The sequence below is a fragment of the Anolis sagrei genome, chromosome 3, assembly GCF_037176765.1.
Source record: "Anolis sagrei isolate rAnoSag1 chromosome 3, rAnoSag1.mat, whole genome shotgun sequence".
NCBI lineage: Eukaryota > Metazoa > Chordata > Lepidosauria > Squamata > Dactyloidae > Anolis > Anolis sagrei.
Window position 1 is genome coordinate 169,689,352 of NC_090023.1, and position 25,194 is coordinate 169,714,545.

Genomic DNA, 25,194 nt, shown 5'->3' on the forward strand with positions numbered 1-25,194 from the left:
AGACTTTACTGGCTTCCACAATTAAAATATACAGTTTGTATATTTGGTTAGGAAAGAGGGAGCAGCAGGGCAAATCTGTTCCCCTGTGGGCAGCTCCCACTCATAACACTTTCCCCATCACATAGGGAAAGCATCGCCCTCGTGCGGAGGCCCAGTGCTTGCTCCATTGGAGCCAACACAACATGGGAAGCCTCCCATGTTGGGGTAAATGCGTCTGGTGATGTTTTCACCCCAGTTGGGGGCAGGGCCTATGCCAGAAGTAATACAGCATTGTGTGATGTCCAGCATCAGGCTCTTTCCCAGATGGGATGAAAGTTTCCTAGCTCACTGATTTCACCCATCTGATAAAGGTGCTTGATAACAAAATTTGGCTCTCTCGGTTGTCATGTTCCCCTTGTAACTGTCATATAATCTTTCTATGTCAATCTGTGGGCTCTACTTGTACTGTCAGGCACAGCCTGCAGCTAAACAGAATGTATTACAGTAGCCAATCAATAATTTTGATTAGGATAGCACCAGGACACCCCAGCTCTAGTCATCTGGCAGAATGGGCATGTCCTCAAGACATCTTAAACAAAGAAGCAGGCCTACACCCAAATGCCCTCACTTTATTTTCGGGATTCCTGTATTCCTGAAGTTTTAAGTATGCAAAACCTTACATATGGACATAAAATGTTGAAATCCTTGGTTTTCTGGTAATCATATTCAGGTTGTTGTTCATTCATTCAGTCACTTCTGACTCTTCGTGACCTTGTGAACCAGCCCACGACAGGGCTCCCTGTCGACCGTCACCTCCCCCGGCTCCTTCAAGGTCAAGCCAGTCTCTTCAAGGATACCATCCATCCATCTTGTCCTTGGTCGGCCTCTCTTCCTTTTTCCTTCCATTTTCCCCAGCATCATTGTCTTTTCTAAGCTTTCCTGTCTTCTCATTATGTGGCCAAAATACTTTATCTTGGCCTCTAATATCCTTCCCTCCAATGAGGAATTGAGCTTTATTTCCTGAAGTATGGGCTGATTGGATCTTCTCGTGGTCCAAGCCACTCTCAGAACTTTCCTCCAACACCACGGTTCAAAAACATCTGTCTTCCTTCGCTCAGCCTTCCCTATGGTCCAGCTCTCACATCCGTAGGTTACTACGTGGAATACCATTGCTATTACTATGCGGATCTTCATTGCCAGTGTGATGTCTCTTCACTATTTTAGCAAGATTGGTCATTGCTCTCCTCCCAAGAAGTAAGTGTCTTCTGATTTCCTGACTGCAGTCTGCATCTGCAGTAATATTTGCACCTAGAAATACAAAGTCTGCCACCGCCTCCACATTTTCTCCCTCTGTTTGCCAGTTATCAATCAGTCTGGCTGCCATAATCTTGTTTTTTTATGTTTAACTGCAACCCAGCTTTTGCAGTTAAACATAAGCTCCTTCTCGCTTTCAGCCATCAAAGTAGTATCATCTGCATATCTAAGGTTGTTAGTGTTTCTTCCAGCAATGTTTACCCCAGACTTGCATTCATCAAGTCCCGCACATCGCATGATATGTTCTGCATACAAGTTGAATAGATTGGATGAGAGTATGCAGCCCTGCCGTATGCCTTTCCCAATGTTGAACCAGTCTGTTGTTCCATGGTCAATTCTTAGTGTTGCTACTTGGTCATTATACAGATTCCTCAGGAGAGAGACAAGGTGATTTGGTATGCCCATACCACCAAGAACTTGCCACAATTTATTATGATCCACACAGTCAAAGGCTTTAGAAAAGTCAAATTCAGGTGCTCTTCTATAATGCGGGACCAGCATATGAAAGTGCCACCTGAATTCAAAGGATTCAAAACACAGTGACCATTTATAATCAGAAAAACAGTAGAGCAAATGCTTCCTCTATTTTAATGTAATTTGCTTTCATTTGCTTGAAAGTAATATTTCAGGCCATGGTTTAAATGCAGCCAAGATTCTACTATTCTTTCCATCTGAACATACACTAGTGGATCCTATGTCAGAGGAGCAGTTAATCTACTCCTAGTACAAACTTTAAGGGGGATGTCCAAAGAGCTGAAGCTATTTGGAGGATTGTATTCTGCATCCTGGAAAGCTCTTGCAAAGCCTACAAAAAATCTGAAGCAGATTTGCTTTGTTACTCAGTCTTCCATGTCACTGGCACAAAACAGAGCATTCCCTAAGCCAACAAATCCTCTACTAAAAGAAATGTGTTAGTCACTGAAGTGTTGCAAATTCCATAGTGTGATTGTTTCTTTATTAGGCCTACCAAAAAAGTCTACAGAAATCTTTGTAAACAACTTTGCATGCTGAGGGCTGGGATAGCTGTGATCCTTTCCAGTTCTAAGACCTATCAGGTATCTTAGGATTGGCTTGTTGTTGTAGGTTTTTTCGGGCTATATGGCCATGTTCTAGAGGCATTCTCTCCTGATGTTTCACCTGCATCTATGGCAAGCATCCTCAGAGGTAGTTAGGTCACTACCCCTGAGGATGTTTGCCATAGATGCAGGTGAAACGTCAGGAGAGAATGCCTCTAGAACATGGCCATATAGCCCGAAAAAACCTACTACAACAACCAGTGATTCCGGCCATGAAAGCCTTTGACAATATATCTTAGGATTCCTCTGCACTGTAGAATTAATGCAGTTTGAGTTCGCTTTAACTGCCATGTTGCAATACTATGGAAACATAGGAGTTGTAGTTTTATAAGGTCTTTAGCATTTTTTGTTGAAAAGTGATGGTGCCTCACCAAACCTGAAAATCCTGAAAAAGAGCAGTACGTAAAGAGAGAAAATAGTGAATGCCGGCACACTCCATATTGTTAAGACTGTAGATGAGTCCAGGTGCCGCATTAGGTAAAGCAGGTCAACAGAAGCCAAACTGGATAGCTTTATCTCTGGATGACAGGAGTGAAACCTCAGAAAATGTTGCTGTCAGTTTTACAATATACCTTCTTGCTTAATTAGCATATAACAAGTTTTAAAACCTGTGTTAGCCCCCAAAGTGTATTAGGGCACTTAACATTGCCAGTTAATAAGGGGACAGGAATAACATGACCTTCACTGTGTCCTCTTTCAAAAGGAATATCTTAAAAAGTAGACATTCACCAACATTTCAATTGTAATGTACTTATTCACAGTAATTTTAGATAAAACTTGAAGAGAGGACCTTCTTGTGAATTAAAAAGTGTGCTAGCTGTTTAGACAGAGTAAAGTTCTAATATTTATTTTCAGTGCTTGCTTATTACCATAATCAAGGATTTATTCTACCTTGGAGAGCAGGAAAATACTATTTTGTTGAAGGCTTCTTGGAAAAAATAGTCTTCAGCAGACTAATATATCTTGGGTGCTGTCAAGTATACCAAATATGAATTACTGACTATTGTACTGAATCATCCTCTCTAGATCCATGAGCTTTGCATGGCCTTATTTTATTCCAGTGCAATCCTCAAGTAAGTATCCGATTAATGCCGAAACTGCTGGCTCAGAACCATTTAATGAAGAAAAGGACTTAAGAAAGAAAAATCTTTACTTTTCTTTCTCTGTGTCTTCAGCAGCATTTATAAATTTTAAATTTCACTTCTGTCTGTCTGAAGGTCTATATATTTTAACTTGTACAGTGATAGCATAATTGGTTCAAAATATTTATTAAATTTTTGTAGTTAAAACATTATCTTAATTATAAAGATGTATCAGAACATGGAACTAACTAGCACACAAATGCCTCAGTTAATAAAGTCTCTGACAAAGAAGCTAATTTTTACAGGCTTTCAGTGTTGGGTTGCAGCAGCATGTCTGCAAATAATGCAATGAAGCTCACCCAGGGAAAAATGGGATTGTACTCTATGCGAGCCTACAGTTCCATATAACACACAAAGTACACAGCTGCCTACTGAGCATGTGTAAAGAGCATATGCCTTACTCAACTGGGGTAATAGCCTCAAGGGTAAGGCAGGAAAAAAACAGCAAGTAGCAGAGGACTCGCAAGGACAGGAGAGAACTGGTGGGATATGACCTTATAGTACAAAAACGAATACTAAATATTTGAACACCTTCCTATTTTATTTAGAAACAAAAGTAAACATTGGACCCCCCCCCCCCTTTTCCACTCTCCGTCTGTTCCCAAGACTGACGTACTTAGATAATCCTTCGTTGTCCAGGTATGATGACCTGGACAAGTGTCGTTTCTTGGTGGTGGATACGTAGGTGACTGTCGAGCCCTATTCTTGATACATACAGGGTGCAGCAGCATAATTTCATTTTTTCCAAACTTAATAAAACCCATTGTATGAATCAGAGTTTTTTTTATATAATGTAGGCGCATACCTAAAGTTTTGTTTTACGTAGTTTTGAAGATCAAATTAGGTATGTGGCGTCCCCCATTCTCCATACACTGAGTAAACCGATTTCTGGCATTTGTCATGACTTTTGCCAGCATAGCAGGGATTATGTTGGCAATTTCTTCCTGGATGTTGGTCTCCAAATCTTGTAGGGTCCTTGGACGGTTCACATAAACACGGGATTACAAAGAACCCCATAGAAAAAAATTACAAGGGGCCAAATTGGGGAGCGGGCCAGCCACTCCAAATCCCCCCTAATTGAGATGAGGCGCTCTGGGAAGTGTTCCCTCAAAACAGCCATCGATGCTCTTGAAGTGTGTGCAGTTGCACCATCTTATTGTAACCAAATGTCCCCTAAGTCCAACCCATCTAGCCATGGGGGAAAAAAACCTCACATACATTCCCCCAAGAACTGAAGTCAGGTTCAGAAAGTTCCTGCACAATCGCCATCTTGTAAGGATGGAAATGAAGATCATCATGAAGAATTCTCCTCACAGAACGATCGGAAAGTCCAAGGGAAGATGCATGTTTGTGCGCAGAACGCTGTGGTGATCGCAACATTGAAGCTCTCACTGCCTCAATGTTCTCAGGTGATCTAATGGGCCAAGAGACTCCAGTTCTTCATCTTGTCACACTTGCAGTTTGTCTGAATGGAGTGACCCACATCATAATTGATTTCCAGACCGGGACAGGGGCCAATGGGGCTAAATTAAAGTGATTCTGAAAGGCGCCCTGGGTTGCAATCATAGAACATCCTCTCGAAAAGTAGGTCTCATTGGCAAAAGCATGCTCCTCACTGTTCCAACATATGATGACAACAGAACTGTCTCAGGACAAAACTTTATACTTCCGCCTCTCGAACGAGACTACTAGCGCTCCGCTACATCTTCAACCGACTGAATTTTAAAAAAGGAAGTTATGCTGCCACACCTTGTAGAATAGGGCTTCCATCAGTTTTCAGGAGGAAGGCAGTCCTGGTCAGTTGGCTTGACATGCCTTCTTCTTAACATGTTTCTGCCTTTTACCCTCCATTTGAGCCTCTTTGAATTCCACAACACTTCAGCTGATCTCCAGTTAGTGCTCAAGGGCCAGCACTTTCCAGTTCTCAGTGTTTATGCCAGTGTTTATGGTTAGCTTTAAGACCATCTTTAAATCTCTTTTTCTGTCCACCATCATGTACCCTTTGTGATGAGATCTTATGCACTAGCAGAATGCAGAGTGTTGCTTCCTAACCTTGGTCCTAAACAATTATCACCGGTACAAAATCTATTGTGATATATCCCACATTAATCATCTTGAATGGAAAGCATATTTAGATCCTCCATCTGTTAATAAAATGTGGATGAATTTTTAACATAGTTCAGAAATTTAAAAACTGTTTAATGTAGCTGTGACTTTAGTCTTAGATTTCGGCAATGTTTTGGCAGAGTTCATTTCCCATTGTCTCTTTTCCTGCCACAGCTTCAGTCCTGCAAAGCATATGCATTCCAAAATATACAGCCACAGTTTCAGTCTTCGTAAACCTTCTTGTAATGAAGATGTCACAGTAGTGATAGAGAAATTTCCATCATTGAAGATGAAATAGTTCAGGAGGAACTGGAAGCCATTCAAACATTTCTACTCTTTAACTGTATTTGAAAAATGTAATGTTCCAAAGTATGTCATGCTCAATGAATTATTGTGACTCACCCATAAAAACACAAGATTCCTTTTCTTTTATGTCAAATTTAAGAATGCCTAACAATTTAAATCAATCCCAAAATAATACATTACTTGCTAGACATTCTAAATCATCAATAACTAGTGTAACCATCAGTAAATCACATTTCACATTCAACATAAATATCTTCAAAAGTCTGAGAACATACACACTGCTGGACATAAATATACCTACAATGTTTTTAAAAGCACTCAGAAATTATCGCTATAAACTCCTTTCTTTTAACAGCCCTATCTTAAATACTTCAGATCTAATAATTCTTTAATTATTTCATTTCAAATTAGTTTTATCAGCTCTCCAGATTATATCTGCCTTCACAAACTAAATATTCCAAGTTAGCATTTTAAGATTCCCCCTTTTCCATTCAATTTTATATCCTCCATCATCACAACCTAAACTGCCACTTGATTATTTCTGCATGAAGCAAGTATAATTTTTGTGCAAATTTCTTTCCTGGGATCATACATTTCTAAGTAGAAAAATCCATCTAATTTCTCAGAGCAAAATGACATAAGTCAGACAATTCCCTCATCACAGTATCTACCTTACAAAAAAAAAGCTGTCATCTTCTGACATGAAGATTGGAGAAATAATATGAAATTGTTCCTTGAGAAAAGTGCAGAAAGCTCCCATTACCTTGCAGAGTTGCCAAGCATAGCAAGAACGCACCTATTATGGCTAACTGGGAGAAAGGTGGGATTAGAGTACTGGACTGGGATTTGGGAGATCCAGGTTCACTTCCCTTCTGAACAAGCAATAACACCCAGTAGATCATCCCTGCATATTCTGATCTAACTTAATAGTCTATCACTTCTTTGATATATTTTTTTCTATATTTGTAATAAAAGCAAAAATATATCAAAGAAGTGATAGACTATTCCTGTCTATGAGGCAAAAAAAAAACTCATGCAAGCCACCCCCTGCACTACAAAACACACACATATATGAAAGCTATTTGTTAATATACAAAATCTTTCCACTAATGTACATGAGAAATTAGTATAATGAATTCATGTGTATTGCTATTAGTTTAAAAGAAAATGGATGGCAAGCTGTGCAAAAAAAAAAGTCATTGTATCTGTCATGGTGTTGGAGGAAGGTTCTGAGAGTGGCTTGGACCGTGAGGAGATCCAACCAGTCCATACTTCAGGAAATAAAGCCAGGCTGCTCATTGGAGGGAAGAATATTAGAGGCAAAGATGAAGTATTTTGGCCACATAATGAGAAGACAGGAAAGCTTAGAGAAGACAATGATGCTGGGTAAAATGGAAGGAAAAAGGAAGAGGGGCTGACCAAGGGCAAGATGGATGGATGGTATCCTTGAAGTGACTGGCTTGACCTGGGGGAGGTGACGGTCAACAGGGAGCTCTGGCAAGGGCTGGTCCATGAGGTCACAAAGAGTTGGAAGCAACTGAATGAATGAACAACAAATCTGTCATCATTTTTGAATAAATGTTCATATGAAGGGCAATGGACCATAATTTCTTCTTCCTCTATAAAACTCTCCAGTTTTGTGCTATAACCCATGTTGCTGCTAAACAAAACAAAAAAAAACCCAATGAGCTCTTTATGTAACAAAGATGTGTTAACACATGTATGTTGAGACAGATTATTCAAAAGAGGAATTCTATAAATCAGTTAGTCATCACTCCTATTTCAGCAAACACTTTATTCCAAAACTTACCTCACAAGGTTGCTGTTGTGAAAGTCAATTATCAGCAAATGTTGTGATAGTAACACTAGTTGTATCAGGAGAGGCAGGAAAACTACTCACGAGCAAGACTATGATGAAGAGCAACAAAGGAAAAGAATCCAGGAGATACTTAGTGAGCCAACAGATGAGGATTCTTTTGAGGGTTTTGATGCAAATGAAATGGATGATGGGATATCAGATTCTGGGTCTGATGGGGTGGATTGGACAAGGGTTCAATAGATTCAAGATATTTGTGCTGAACCCACAAGCAGTGACACATTTGAAGGTTGGAATAGTGAAGACTTGGATGGGACTTGGGGAACTTCAGGATTAGACCAGAGATGGACTACTTGGAGGAGTGGTAGAAGAGGCACAGCTGGGAATTGGTTGGGCTGAACTAGGGGTGACTCCAGTTCGGATGAGGAGCTACAACAAGATACAGCTGGGACACGGGTGTTGGCTGAATCAAGTTCTGATGAGGACTTGTAGATAAAAAGGGAGTGTTTGCTATTGTAGCCTTGCAATCGGCAAGGAGTCTTGTTGGGTGCTTTCTGGATCTTAGCTACAGAAGACGGGTTTGGAAGAAGACTTTGGGATGTAAGTTATGCTCTGGGTTTTAGCAGCAAAGGGGGCTGGAACTGTGTGGGATTTTGCTGGACTGCACTGTTTTGATGTTTGCATTAGCTGTCGTATTGCCCCGCTGCTTTGGCTCCTTGTGTTTATTCATCGGATCGGGACCTGACCTTGCAGCTGTTCATCTCTCTTTGGATCGGACTGGACTGGACTTCATTCTCTCCTCCACATCTACGGCTGAGCATCTGGAGCTGGCGTTATCTGGCGTTCTCTACATTCCTGCATTCCTGCATGCCAGTTCCTGCTGTGTTAGAGGCTTGGGTTTCTTTTTACAACCCTTGAAAGGCTGCATTTAAGCATTTTTTGAGTTTAATTCAAGTTATATCTCTGGTTAATCCAGATTATATTCTGTTGGGGTTTGTGGGTTCTTTTGCCTGTTTGGACTTTTTCACACTGTTTTTTGCCCTGTGATTTTGTTTTGGGCTGATTCTGTGTTTGTTTGAACAATAAACTATACTCCTTTAATTGGCTGGCGTCTGACCTTGACAGCAAAGGTATGCCACAATATTGATGAAAAATACAGAATATAAATGAAACCAAGAAACGGGCCAGACCATAATCAATAAATCAACTTGGTTAAGATAAAAGTCATTTTAAGTGTTCCTAGGGACAGAAAAACAGACTGTCCTGTCATGGATGTAGACAGTAGAAAAGAGAAATCCCAAAGCCACAGTCAACAGAGAGCCTTTCTTTTCCAACCCTAGAGAAGATTCAGTTTTTAACACATGTGTGCCTAGAATCTGCCCAGGGAAGAATTCTCAATTTTGCTTCTCATCCTTATCTGTTTTATTCCTGTTCTCCCTTCCTGCCCAAGGCTCCTGGAATATCTCTGAATCAGAATGAAGGCTCCAGCTGGGATCCTGTTTTGCCCTGGAAGAGCATTCCAGTTCTCGCAATCAAGGCATGTTTCGCTTGCATCAAGACCTAATTCTTTGCCAGTTCTTTTTACAGTTTCACTTAGGAGATCATATACCTTGACTAATCATTTATCATCAAGGACTTCTTCAAACAGGCCACTGGATTTGCCACATATCTTGGAGTATCACGTGGTGCCTGGTGGCAGGAACCTATAACTCCACAGTCTGCACAGTGTTTCCATTTAAAAGAAAATAATAGATCTTAACAGCTCTGTTATCTTTTAGGGCTACTATTAATGAAAAGATGGATATGGCAAGGCAGAAGAGATTTCAATAAATCAGTAACAATTAGCATCAGTAAGTATTATAGGGCTGGCGTTCTCAGTTTCGTGGTGGCTGCAGAGTCAAAAACCTTTGTTTGTTGTAAGCTTACCCTAATGCTGAAGAAGAGTAAGAAGGAGATAAAAGCAAGGCAGGCATGTAGCCGGGGGGGGGCTTGAGGGGCTTCAGTCCCCCCCCCCCCCCCGAAATTCTCATGGTGGTTCGCAAAAAGGCCTTACTGGTGCATTATTTAAACTGTTATGTTTATTCATATCATGATCTGATCACCATACTCAATATATCCCATATGCATGGGGACATTGGGGTAATGATACAAAAGGTTTGCTAGGCTAGACCCTCTTTCACTCAGACTCAGCCCCCACCAAAACTCAGCCCCCCCGAAACTCCCCCTGAAAAAATTCAGCCCCCCCCCCCCAGATGAAATCCTGGCTACGGGCCTGATGCAAGGTGTAAGAAACAAGCAAGCAAGCATGTCAGAGCTTGAAGTTCAGGGGATAGTTACTACTTAAAGAAAGCCGACACAAAATTTTTTGTTAGTGAAATCATTCATTCAAAGACTGGATATCCTTGGATTTGTTTTAATTCGGATGCTTAAAAAACTTAGGCATTCTATTCTATATCTGATTTCATAATGTAAACCCGTTGGGGATTTTTAGCATTAGGTAATTTTATAAACTTTGTAATATTACAATTTTTGCTAGTTTTACCACATATTATTTTACTATTCTATAAATATTATGGATCTATTAAACACCCTCAAAACATATGCTTCACTGGTTTAATAGACTGTTACACCACCCGCGAAGGATGCCTCTTCCATTTTTTTTCTCCTTTGACCAAAAAAAAAATCCAGTAGTCCCCTGAGCTTTTAGTAATAAACAATAATAATAAACTTTATTTTTAGATGACCCTATCTCCCTCAGGGGGCTCAGGGTGGTTTGCACATACAAAGGTAAATATCCAATGCCCGGCATATACCAAAACATTACAGCAATAAACATAATATGGAATAATAACAGCATTATACTAATCAAATGAAATTAAATATCAAGATAAACATCAGATCGGCCCCATCACTAATGGTATTCCGGAGGAAAGTGAAAACCTGGTTATTTGAACAGGCGTTTGAATAGATAGTGCAATGAGTGTAATGAATATAGGAATGGAACAATGGATGATGAATTTGGATCATGTTTTTAGTTATGAGACGCCAGTGAATGGTTATTGTTGTTAACTGTATAATGTGTTTATGTTGTTAATTGTTTTAAATGTCGTGTTGTTGTTGCATTGAATTTTTGCTGTTCCTGTTGTTAACCGCTGTGAGTCGCCTAAGGGCTGAGAACAACGGTATACAAATAAAGTAAATAATACAATAATAATAATAATAAAAACCTAGAACAATCTAGAGCAACTAATCACTAAACAAGTACTAATATAGTTAGATATTAGATGTTTATTAGATGTTTTATTAGGGGCTAATATTGGCTATTTTGTTGGATTTGAAGCCTTTTCAGCACCTCTTAATATCTTCCAGACCCAGACAAGGTTCTTTTTTTAAATAAGAAAAAATAAATTGCCAATTGATGGGTGGAGAGACATAGGAATACCGATTAGAGTTATGTTTAGGTAGGAAAAAAACAGACTTTGTGGACGGCATGCTGTCTAAAGGCTACACTTTCCATATCCCTCCTTTGAATTAAAATTTAAAAATGTAGGTTCGCTGCTGTGATATGACAAACCAACATATCCCATTCCATATCTCAAATCTGCATTCTAGTGACATTCAATCTATTTATTCATATTGGGTTTGTATATCTGTGGTACTACAGTATATTGCCTGTTAATAGGAAAGATCTTCTATAATAAAACATTCTAGCTATAAGACAAGAGAAGATTAGATGTGCCCTTAAAGAGCTCCAGGAAAGCTGACTTGCATCTCCCAGTCGGACTCCACAGCCTCTTCTTAGTGTCACCCCATCCTACACATTTATGATGTTGGATTACCTTCGCTATACGTCTATTTAAAAGCAAACATCTCAATTTATGCATTGGTTAAATTCTGCATTACGGCTATAGAGTCTATTTTGTTTGTGCAGAAAATAATTCCTGCTGTGGCATTCAGGTCAATTATGCTGATTTAGAAAAACATCTTAGGGTTAATGGAAATGAATCGTGGGTGTATGACAACACCTAAAATTTTGATAGTTCAGTGGCTCCTGGCAATCAAATTTTAAGCATCTATAGTGCTCAGTGAGTCATTATAATGAAAAATTACTGCAGAATTGCAGTGTACTCATGGTTTCATGTAAAACAGCTTTTTGTTTGATTCAAGCAACCATTCCTCTGTGATCAGAGTTCTTTTTAATAAAACTCCACATATACCATTTGCCTCCTTACTATTTCAAAGACATAGGGAGTGACACACGGTCACCTCATTTACTGGAAGAATGATCCAGACAGCATTCAAATTAGACATCTTATGTGAATGGCAGTGTGTAACAGGGAGATACAAGAAGTTTGAGTTTTCCGATAAACGAGGTAGGGACAACTATGCAAGAGTTTCCAAAGTTATGAGCAGAGCTTGGAAAAGTTACTCGTTTAATTACAGCTCCTAGAATCCCCAAAACAGCAGAATTTTGTCACACTTGATTCTAGAAGCTGATCACTAAACTATGAAAATAAAATATATAAATAATAATATATTAAGAGACAAAAGTTAAGACTTGAGATCTTTGTTAAATCCTGTATATCACTAAAATTAAGATGGACTAGAGGCCCACAGGGGGAAAATATCTCTAAAAGGATAATTTCCATTTTACTCAAAACTTATCTGTTGTAATTCACAAAATCTGGAGGTTTATTTTTGGAAATCTCCACAAGGTAGATTTTCAAACTGTTTTATAAGTATTAGGAAAGTTATGCCTTTCCACTCAGTAATTTTACTTGGTGTATTAAAATTCAGTAAAACTTCAGTGAGTGTTTCCAGTTTCCTTTCCATGTGAATTAGAAATAAACAAGAAAATTATTTCTATCACGGACATAAATACTTGCATTCTAACCTAGGCCACTTCAACACTGGCATATAAAATCCAGAATATTTGCTTTGAACTTTGGCAGTGTAGACTCAAATAATCCAGTTCAAAGCAGATAATGTGGATTATTTGTATTGTCGAATGTGGATTATTTGCTTTGATATTCTGGATTACATTGTAATGTAGAAGGAGCTACATCAGACATTTTTTTTCTGCATAGAAAAGGTGACTTTCTGAAAAGGAATCAAGCTTCCTATGTAAAAAGCAAAATGGTTTCTAAGGAAAGTCCCCACATGTATCAAAATAATCAAATTTTGTCCAGGAAAATGTCCCATAGCAGAGAATTCAGACACTTTCTGGTCCATGATTAGGAAACTATCAAATATACTTTATGTCCCTTATTATTATTATTATTATTATTATTATTATTATTATTATTATTATTTTACTGACACAAAACCACAGTATGTCACAGCAAATGAGATCTATATGCTGGATTTCATATCAAAACATCACAAGTCGAACACTTCCCAAGTGTCTAGGACTGTGTGATGTATTTCTGAATGATGCGCGCAGATCCAAGTAAGGTAGCCTTTTGCAGTTGACTGATCTTGATTTTGTCAGTGTTTATTGTTTGCAAATGCTGGCTGAGATCTATTATTATTATTATTATTATTATTATTATTACATCATTATTCTTCTTATTATTATTATTATTATTATGTTTTAATTTTCATTCATAGTTTAATAATATGTAAATAATGTATCTACTTGGAAATATAAATCTTATTTGCATTTTACTTTAGATGCCAGGAACAGGGAACCAAATTGTGATGACATAAGCCTGTTACCAATACAACATTTGCTTATAAAGTGGTGGACTTGATAGTACTTTTTGATAGTACTTTACATACTAACTAGCAAACTGTCAAAAGTGAAGTCTTCTGAAAGCGCAATGCAGGAGGGAGCTGCCCTGTTGCTTTTTAATCTCTAAGTACATAAAATCTACAACCACAAACACTGGATGAGAGCTGCAATTTTGTACTAATATCCCATGAGAATACATACAAGGACATTTTTATTCCTATAACAGGAAAATTAACGTGTTATCTCCATTTTACATTTAATTGGTTGTTTTGAATATGTATTGCTGTGCTCTTGTTAACCGTGTGTTGCCTTGAGAAACCCTGATGGGCAGAAGGGCAATCTATAAATACTTGCAATAACTGAATAAATATGTGCTCCAAAATGGTGGCAATATGAAATAGCAGTTTACATTATTTTTCATAGAAGAAGAAGAAGAAGAAGAAGAAGAAGGAGGAGGAGGAGGAGGAGGAGGAGGAGGAGGAGGAGGAGGAGGAGGAGGAGGAGGAGGAGGAGGAGGAGGAGGAGGAGGAGAAGAAGAAGAAGAAGAAGAAGAAGAAGAAGAAGAAGAAGAAAGAAGAAGAAGAAGAAGAAGAAGAAGAAGAAGAAGAAGAAGAAGAAGAAGAAGAAGAAGAAGAAGAAGAAGAAGAAGAAGAAGAAGAAGAAGAAGAAGAAGAAGAAGAAGAAGAAGAAGAAGAAGAAGAAGAAGAAGAAGAAGAAGAAGAAGAAGAAGAAGAAGAAGAAGAAGAAGAAGAAGAAGAAGAAGAAGAAGAAGAAGAAGAAGAAGAAGAAGAAGAAGAAGAAGAAGAAGAAGAAGAAGAAGAAGAAGAAGAAGAAGAAGAAGAAGAAGAAGAAGAAGAAGAAGAAGAAGAAGAAGAAGAAGAAGAAGAAGACGACTTTATTTATAACCTGCCCTCTCTTCTCGAAGGGACTCAGGGTGGATTCCAAATAAAAGAACGGATAGTTAATATTCATTCAGCCACACTGACAATGAATACATTTTTGTTATCACAGTGAATAACATTATACAAGTGTGCAGTAACCAACGGAAGTGTTTCTCTGAACATGTATATTTGGATTCTATGTAATTCATTGAAATAACCGTAATTAAAATAATTTCACATATTCTCCTGTTAACTATTGCCTTCCCTTGATTCAGTTGTTTCCTCTTTGCTGTGTGTTAGACTGCAAGCAATCTGGAATAGGTTTCTATCATCTCTTACCCTCCAGGGTGATCCATACTGAAGCATCTGAAGAGGTGGGCTGTAATCCACCAAAAGCTAGCTTTCAAATAAATTGATTTATCAAAAAGGTGATCACAAGATTACTTGTTTTTCTTCCCTCTTTTTATGCATAATAGTTTCCTCTTTTTATGCATAATAGCGATGCCTGGATGTCATTTGGCCCACTACCTGCCTACCTTCTTCCTCTCCAGTTCTGAGAAGGCCTACCTCACAATGGACCTCATCATACTGGCCGCAAGAATTGCCACTCATAGTGGAGAATCCTGTGATGCCCAGCGGGGGACCTGTCATCCCATAGCCTGCATCACCTGGCTTCTTCCCTACCTGCTATAAGGCCGCCTTGAGTCTCCTGCATGGTGAAAAAGGTGAAATATAAGTATGGTAAATAAATAATAAAATAATTTATACCACGGGGGAAAGTGTCCGTTACCTGGCTTCCCCCCGTTGATTTATATGTAACACAGAAAGCCTCCTATGTTCTAGGGCTGGGCGGTTTCGTTCATTAATTTCGTAATTCGTTATTAATTCGTTATTTTTTTGATAACGAAGTGATATTGAACCATTCAGGAGCAACTAAAAATCGAAACGAATTTTTCAATTCGTTTCGTAATTGTTTCGAAATCGTTTCGAAATCGTTTCAAAATCGTTTCAAAATTGTTTCGAAATCATTTCGTTATTATTTCCGCATGTCTGGTGCAAGTTTTATAGTTGTTGTTTGTTTTATCAGTGATAAAAAATAAATTATCACACCAACAGTCAACAACAGAGGGAGAGGGAAGCTTCAGAAGTTCCCCCTGTCCCATTTGGAGGTTTTTTTAGCGTATTGCGCGGTCGCGTCCGCCATTAATGAATCGATTCATAATTGTTTCGTAATTGTTTCGTAATTTCCGAAATTTCGTAAATTTCGAACTTTTTAAAAGAAAAATTTCAGAATTCTTTTAAAAATCGAAACGCAAAAACCCCCTAAAAACGAATCGAGTTTAGAAACAAATTTTTCCGTGGTTGCCCAGCCCTACTATGTTCCTGTTATGACAGTTCACCTTCCTTTTCATGACAGAGCCACGCTGCAAGTAGCTCTATGTCATGGGATGGGAGCCAGTGGGCTTCGTTGCAAAAGGGAAATTGAACCAGCATATGCCGCTGAAAAGTATCAAATACTTAGGCATTACAATTTCAGCAACGAATAGGAACCTATTCAAAGATAACTATGAAAAGGTATGGGACAAAATACAAAAAAACCCCTCAAAAACTGGAAATATTTAAACTTATCACTACTAGGAAAGATTTCAACTATTAAAATGAGTGTATTGCCCCAAATGATCCTATTCCAAATGATTCCAATCATAAAAACAGGCAAAAGCTTTAAAAAATGGAATAAAGACATCTTAAACTTCATTTGGGATGGGAAAAAGCCCAGGATCAAATTCAAAAACCTTATAGATACAAAAAGCAGAGGGGGACTGGCTCTACCAGACCTGCAGACATATTATGAAGCTTTATTATGGACAAAAACACGGGCCACTCTAGAACAGAAAAAGATCTTAATCCTGGAAGGGCATGATATCAGAAGGGGATGGCATGCCTATCTATGGTATGGAAAGGAGAGCATAGAAAAGAACTTCACTAATCACTACATAAGATCATTTTTGATAAAGACCTGGAACAAGTATAAGAATTTTATATATCCAAAAACACCAACATGGATATCACCTGTGGAGGCATACCATAAGAGGGAGATCCCAAAAAGCAGATGGCTCAGTTATAAGCAACTGCTTGTAAAAAAATAATAATGAGTGGTGTCTGAGGTCCTTGGAAGAACTCAAACAAGAGGGCAAGGAAATGAGTTGGTTCCACTATCTACAAATAAAGGAATATGTATTGTCGAAGGCTTTCATGGCTGGAATCACTCAGTTCTTGTGGGTTTTTTCGGGCTATATGGACATGTTCTAGAGGCATTTCTCCTGACGTTTCGCCTGCATCTATGGCAAGCATCCTCAGAGGTGAGGTCCTCACCTCTGAGGATCCTTGCCATAGATGCAGGCAAAACGTCAGGAGAAATGCCTCTAGAACATGGCCATATAGCCCGAAAAAACCCACAAGAACTGAAATAAAGGAATGTTTTAAAATAGACCAAAAGGTAGGCTTCAGTGAGAAAGATACGTGCTGGGACATTATAATGAGAAGGGAGAAAAAGCTGATCAGAATATTATACCAAAACCTATTGGAATGGAACAACAAGAAAGAACTTATAAAGGAGAATATGATCAGGTGGGCTAGAGACATTGGACACTTAAACAGAGGCTGGATGGCCATCTGTCAGGGGTGATTAGAATGCAATATTCCTGCTTCTTGGCAGGGGGTTGGACTGGATGGCCCATGAGGTCTCTTCCAACTCTTTGATTCTATGATTCTATGACACTCCATATTATTCAAGGACTGGGAACAGGTTTGGAAAACACAACTAAGACACACAAGGGCCATGAATGTAATAGAGAATTGGCAAAAGGTATTTTATAGATGGCACCTAACACCAATACAACTTTCCAAGTTCAATAAAAATTACGATGGAACCTGCTGGAAATGTAAGAAAGAGACTGGAACCGCTGAAAAGTACCTCTGATGAGGTCCAATGTTTCTATGCCTGGCAAAACTCTGGCAATGGTAGACAGGATCTCTTTGTGGCTCTTTCTTTCCTTCCTCTATTTTCCTCATATGTCTTCTTCCTCTCTCCTTTCTTTCTTTCTTTCTTTCTTTCTTTCTTTCTTTTTTCTTTTACTTTTTCTCATATACCTCCCCCTTCTCCCCTTCTTTTTCTCTTCTCTCCCTTCTTCCCTCCCTTCTTTTTCCCCTTCCTTTCTTGTCCTCCTTTCTTTCTTTCCCTTATACCTTTTCTCCTTTCAGTTCTCTTCCTTCATTTCTACCTCCCTCCCTTTTCTTCCTTTCCCTTCTTTCTTCTTCTCCTTTCTTTCTTTCTTTCTTTCTTTCCTTCTTTCTTTCCTTTCTCTCATATACACCACATGTCTTTTCCAATGTGACATTACAGAGGGTCACTTCACCTAGCAACAGCCTTTGTGGAAACAATAAAGCAGGCAGAAATACTCTGACCTTTATATAAATAGATAACGATTAATAAATATGACCTATGAGATACAATTTTAGATATGGGAGAAGAGAATGCAAATTGGTCCATAGTGTATATTTATACATAAATCACATAACACCACAAGTCATACTTTAAAATAGAGATGGAATGTATGAAGGTATTTTAAATCTATATTCATTCACCATAGCAACAAATGCTATGTTACTGAAGCATCACAACAAACTTTGTTCAGAGTTCAGGGGAGATGAATGAGCATCAATTTACTAAGAAAACACAGGCATCTTGGGGGGAAACCATATTTTTCTATTTCAAGTGTTCTTGTTGAATTAAAAAAATTGGAAATTAGTTTCCACAGAAAAGCTAAATAATATTAAAAGCAGCAAAGGATTATTGTAAGCTCTGTAGGAAGAATGGTAAAATATTTAAACATATTGGTTGAAAAACATGTCTTTTTAGTGTCAAAAAAACAATGACAAAATGAATCCTGGGGTTAAGAGAAGATTGCAGTTCAGGGCTTATTCACTGCCAAATTCACAGGTGGTTGTTCTGGACAGGAAACAGCATTTTCTGTGTGAAGAATCATAGAATAATAGAGTTGGATGAGACCACATGGGCCATCTAGTCCAACCCGCTGTCATGTAGGAAAAACCCAAAGTATCCCTGACAGATGGCCATCCAGCGTCTGTTTAAAAGTTTCCAAGGAAGCAGAGAGTTCCACTGTTGAACAGCTCATATGGTCAGGAAGTTCTTCCCAATGTTCAGGTGGAATCTCCTTTCCTATAATTTGAACCCATTGTTCCTAGTCCTAGTTTCAAGGGCAGCAGAAAACAAGTCTGCTCCCTCTTCCTTAGGACACTCATTCACATATTTATACATGGCTATCATGTCTCCTCACAACCTTCTCTTCTGCAGGCTAAATACACCCAGTTCTTTAAGACACTCTTCATAGAGCATGGACTCCAAACCTTTGACCATTTTGGTCACACTCTTCTGGACACCTTCCAGCTTGTCAATATCTTTTTTTGAACTGTAGTGCCCAGAATTGGACACAGTATTCCAGGTGAGGTCTAACCAAAGCAAATACTAAAACAGCATGATTTCCCTCAATCTAGGCACTATACTCCTTTTGATGAAGCCCAAAATCGCAGAAATGGCCATTCTTGCACAGAAAATTCAGTTTTGGGCACAGAAAAACGATAATTTGGGGTTTTTTCTGCAAATCAAATGATTTATTTACCTGGAAAATAACATTTTATGCACACAAAATTACATTTTTGTAGGTGAATTGATAGCTGTGTGCAGAAATATTATTTTTCCACACAGAAAATGCTATTTTCTACACAAAATAACCACGTACATTTTTCCGACAGAATAAATTGTAAATTGGGAATACTCTGCAAAAAAAATATTTCTCACATCAGGAAGAAAATTGCTTCATGATACTTTCAAGAAGAAACCTCACAAGGGATTACATTTCCAAAAATCACTGAGAATACAGATACATTGATTGATGTACTCATAATTTCACATCTCTACATAGAAAAAAATGGTTCTCCAAAAATTTCATTTTTATACTGACTTTTAGATAAAACTAACATATTACCTCATATTAGTTTATGTTTCCAGATAAAATGCTGCTCTGAATGATTATATCTATTAAAATTATTTGCCTTTAGTCTTTTCATTGCCACTAACTCTCCAGTTGTTCACTATAAAAAAAATCAATTCTGTGACGGTGCGAGTGGCGCCACCTATATGTAGAACTGTTAGTTGCAAGATTTAAACAGTTGTATCATGCTTAATCCTGCCTTTTTACCCTGCTTATGTATAGTTGTATGGATTGGTTACTTATAGCTGTCAATCAGTACTGTTTGGCTCCACCTCTTCCTGCAGGAGGGGAGTGCTTCCTTTCTTTTCATTCTGCCATCAGAGTTTCTACCAGATGGACATGAGTAAGAGACTTGACTCTAAAAGACCCTGATTTAAATTACCTCTCAGCACCAGTTCTGAGGTTTTTTACCCTTGAGACTTGTGCTTCATGTTCAGACCAACCTGAACGACGTTGGAAGTCTCAAGCGCCTTCAAACCGGTTCTTTTGGCAACAGAGGAAGATCCTGAGTCTTCAAACATAGGCCATCTGAACTGGGGTTGTGGTTTGATCCGGCATTCACAGCCATTGAGGAAAGAGGAAACTTAGAAAAGCTTCTCAGCTACAAACTCCTGGGACTTGTAAAGTATATTTCTTTTATCCCTGTTGAAACATCAAGCTTATGCCTGAGAAAGATAACTCATGGTGAACAATCAATACCATTTCGAGTTATCTCTTGTGTTTTGATCTTTGGGAGTTCCAGTTTCCTAAGGAGGGCAAGAAGCAATCCCCTGGGGAAAGATGCCACGTCCATGCCTCTCTCATCAAGAGTTATAGCCCCAGGCGCGACGGCACAAATTCTGCATTTTGGGCCTCCAGATATTTTGAAATGTACCTCCCACAGATCCTCTGACCATGACTTCTGTGCAATGAAGTCCAAAACTGTAGGAGATAGAGGTTCAATCAAGGCAACATGATTTCAAACAATTCAGAAAACCCGATAAATATTATTTGTACTTTGAGTTTCGCCTAGGCATATAGTTACTTTTTAAAGTAATCACGCATTACAGGAAAACATTTAAAAGAGAAAGAATCAGGATTTTTTTTTCAAAAATTGAGAACACTGGTAGGTTAAAATAAAATCCCTTACTATATCTCCTTCCGCTGAGATATTGTCAACAGTATTTCAAAGGACTCTAAACCAGAAATGTGGAATTTTCTTGTAAAACTGCAACCCTCATCAGTTGTACTCAGAGCAGACAATTGCCAGGCATAATGGAATTTGTAGTCCAGCAATACACAAAAAGCAAAAAGTTTTCCCTCTTTTCCCTTGGGTCTTTCAGATATAAATGCACACGGAAAATAAAGGCATGGGAGGGACAGGATGATAGTAGCAGGTTTTGCCTCCTCATACATGTGTTCAGCAACTCCCTCATTACTCTGTATCTCGAGGATGAAGCCTAACAGGCCCTTCTATAGCAGAATGCATATCTAAGAAAGACTACTCGTGTTTATGATGTTTCACAATGTAAAACATTTGGATGGGATGGAGAAGCTTCTTCTTGCCAAGTGTGAACTTATCCTTTGACAGCAGAGTCAAAATTGAAAAGTAATTAGGGTTATGAATGTAATTATTACCATTACTCTCTGAACCCAGAACAGTGGGGCAGTGTGGGCTGAGCCCCCTCCCTGAAACAATTGGACCACCACAACTCCTATGTAGTTGAACCTCCTCGGATATAATCAATCATAAATATACTGAATAATAAAGCACTAAGGCCCTCATCACATTGATGTCCTTGATGAGGGGGACAGTGGGGGACCCGTAGCACAGTGGGGCAGTGGAGAAAATCTGTCACCCGGTGCCCCACTTACCCATCATACACCATCGCAGAAGGCATGCAGCCCCGCCAGAAATAGATGTGTGTTATGTGATGAGATCCAGCAGGCTCCATGCTAACTGTGTTGCTGAAGCATGATAGGACAGGGCATTTCTTTAATGTGATGAGATCCTAAGTCTAAGAAATGTCAAGGCAACAGATAATCATTGAGCCTTTCCAGTAATAATAAAATATAGCTGCAATCTATTCTAGGTGCACTTATTTGGCATAAGCCCCATCAAACACATAAAGGGATCATCTAAGTACACACTGTGGAAACATTTAAGGATGTTTCTATGATAATGAATGGGAAAAGCAAGCTCCCTCCATAAGTAACTTCAAGTAGGCAAAATTAATAACAACCTGCCTGCCAGCATAGAGCTCCTACGCCCTTAAAAAAAAGTCCAAAGCAATGGCATCAATCAGTACACAACAACCAAAAGGTCTTTATATGTCACTCTTCTTCTCCAGCTTGTGCAAGATTGTATCACAAGGAATTTATTTGGTAAGCTGGGCGAAGGGATGGAAAATATGGGATCTCTCATTGCATTTTAGACAGAAAATTTGGTTTTTTCCCCTATATATACAACACAACAAACATTTTAAGAAAGAATATTTTTGTTTTAAAAGTTTGACTTAACTATATTATCAAAGTACAGAACATAAATCACGAAGAATTGTGCAATTGTTTTTTACAGAAACAAATCAATGGAAAGCATGCCAATAAAAACAAGGGAAGAAACAAATGACTTACATTATTCATGTATTCAGAAAGGAGATCTTGGAGAGCCTGGCGAATAGCATTGCACTCTGTGATGATACGCTCACGGTGAATATCACGTGTGCATGAAGAATCTGCTAACAAAGCAGCACCACTGATAATTCCTTCTAAACGCTTTTCCAGTGATGGCCTTATTTTCTCTTCATTCACAGTAAGAGGTTCCAAGGTGACCACATTCTAAGAGAAAAAAATTAAAGGGATAGGAAACACAAAGCAAGTGAGCATATTCTGATCCTCTTGTAGGTAAGTGTTTACATCTATTTGCATTTAAGTACATAACTATCCTCCTCTTCCAGTCCGTTCAGAATTTCTTTAAGCTTCATTTTTCAAGAACAGCAAAAAAACAAAGTAAGATTGTGTATTAGTAAGTTTGCATTCAAAAACCTTATCCAAATTATTTTATTAGATGTGATAGGACACATCAAATGCCTCTTGAGAAGGGAAATTAATATATATAAATGAATTGATACAAAGAATGCTAAAGACAAAAAAGGCAGGTGAATATTCCCATTCAGAATACCCTATTAAATGTCATTCATCATTTATACAAAATCATTTAAAATAAATATACCGTATATTCTGGCATATAAGACTACTTTTAACCCCAAAAAATTCTTCTCAAAAGTCAGGGGTCTTCTTATACGCGGGAGTCGTCTTATACGCTGGAGTAGCCTTATGCATGGGAGTTGTCTCATATGCGGGAGTAGTCCTATACACCAGGAGCCGTCTTATAGAGCAGGTGCTGAAACTTCCAATCCGGATTGGAGAATCTGTGGTTGCTGCATATTGTGGGGAGAGCTCAAAAATGGCAGTGGTTGCGTCCCTGCCGTATGCAGTGACTGCATGAAAGCATTAAGGGAGATGCTGTACAAGTACGGTAGATGAAAATCCATTCATCAGGATTTGTGGACTTAATGCGATCCCAATGGTGAGGTGAAGGGGCATCGAGAAAGTGTAAGTGAAGGGTGGAGCAAGCTGCAGGTGTCCGGGGCGCCCGGGGTATGGAAAAAAGAGATAGAGTGGCTCTGGGCACAGAAAAACACAACTCTTTTACCTGTCTGGCCTGCCCTTGTATCCTATTACCATACCTCCTCCTCTGCCTCTCAGATCTCGCTCCTGAAGACTGCAGTGAAGCGGTGCAGGTGCACATGTGCGAGATCTGAGAGGCAGAGAAGGAGGTACAGTAATAGGAAAATTACAATATTGAAATCAAATCTTCACTTCACTTCATTTTATTTCTTAATTAGTTGCTCTCCACCAAGGTGCTCCGAGCGACTTACAGTCTAAAATAGCATTTACACAATATAAAAACATTCTACATAAAAACATTCAACAGTGACTATTTGGTAAATTAGATCTGATTACTTAAATGCACAACAAAACAGCCAAGTCTTGAGTGCCTTTACAAAAGGTCGTAACTCCGACATTTCTCTAATGTATGGAGGCAATGAGTTCCACAGAATTGGAGCATAGGTCGAAAAAGCTCTATGCCGTGTAGCTTCCAGGTGTACCTCCCTAGGGCCCAGTATGTATAGGAGATTTTCCTGGGTGGATCGAGGTGACCACAGATGGAGAAAAGTAATGAGGCGGCCCCTAAGATATAAAGGTCCTTGGCCATTTTGAGCTCTAAATGTCAGGATCAGTAACTTGTAAGAGATCCAATGTTCTATTGGTAGCCAATGCAGTTGTTGCAGAATCAGTGTAATATGGGATAGAATCATAGAATCAAAGAGTTGGAAGAGACCTCATGGGCCATCCAGTCCAACCCCCTGCCAAGAAGCAGGAATATTGCATTCAAATCACCCCTGACAAATGGCCATCCAGCCTCTGCTTAAAAGCTTCCAAAGAAGGAGCCTCCACCACACTCCGGGGCAGAGAGTTCCACTGCTGAACGGCTCTCACAGTCAGGAAGTTCTTCCTAATGTTCAGATGGAATCTCCTCTCTTGTAGTTTGAAGCCATTGTTCCGCGTCCTAGTCTCCAAGGAAGCAGAAAACAAGCTTGCTCCCTCCTCCCTGTGGCTTTTTCTCACATATTTATACATGGCTATCATATCTCCTCTCAGCCTTCTCTTCTTCAGGCTAAACATGCCCAGTTCCCTAAGCCACTCCTCATAGGGCTTGTTCTCCAGACCCTTGATCATTTTAGTCGCCCTCCTCTGGACACATTCCAGCTTGTCAATATCTCTCTTGAATTGTGGTGCCCAGAATTGGACACAGTATTCCAGATGTGGTCTAACCAAAGCAGAATAGAGGGGTAGCATTACTTCCTTAGATCTAGACACTATGCTCCTATTGATGCAGGCCAAAATCCCATTGGCTTTTTTTGCTGCCACATCACATTGTTGGCTCATGTTTAACTTGTTGTCCACGAGGACTCCAAGATCTTTTTCACACGTACTGCTCTCGAGCCAGGCGTCCCCCATTCTGTATCTTTGCATTTCATTTTTTCTGCCAAAGTGGAGTATCTTACATTTGTCACTGTTGAACTTCATTTTGTTAGTTTTGGCCCATCTCTCTAATCTGTCAAGATCGTTTTGAATTCTGCTCCTGTCCTCTGGACTATTGGCTATCCCTCCCAATTTGGTGTCGTCTGCAAACTTGATGATCATGCCTTCTAGCCCTTCATCTAAGTCATTAATAAAGATGTTGAACAGGACCGGGCCCAGGACGGAACCCTGCGGCACTCCGCTCGTCACTTCTTTCCAAGATGAAGAGGAAGCATTAGTGAGCACTCTCTGTGTTCGTCCACTTAACCAATTACAGATCCACCTCACTGTAGTTTTGCCTAGCCCACATTGGACTAGTTTCCTTGCCAGAAGGTCATGGGGGACCTTGTCGAAGGCCTTACTGAAATCCAGGTACGCTACATCCACGGCATTCCCCGCATCTACCCAGCTTGTAGCTCTATCGAAGAAAGAGATCAGATTAGTCTGGCATGACTTGTTTTTGATAAATCCATGTTGACTATTAGCGATGACTGCATTTGTTTCTAAGTGTTTGCAGACCGCTTCCTTAACAATCTTTTCCAGAATCTTGCCCGGTATCGACGTGAGGCTGACCGGACGGTAGTTGTTTGGGTCGTCCTTTTTTCCCTTCTTGAAGATTGGGACCACATTGGCCCTCCTCC

At 39.2% G+C, this 25,194-nt stretch overlaps 1 protein-coding gene across 1 annotated transcript in view; it reads right to left on the minus strand.

The window, feature by feature from the left end:
- Positions 1-25,194, minus strand: part of CTNNA3 (catenin alpha 3) — a 1,221,152-nt gene that overhangs the window by 883,356 nt on the left and 312,602 nt on the right. Inside the window, exon 7 of the mRNA XM_060768919.2 lies at positions 22,040-22,243. Coding sequence (XP_060624902.2) covers positions 22,040-22,243 — 204 coding nt within the window. The remainder of the gene's footprint in view (positions 1-22,039; positions 22,244-25,194) is intronic.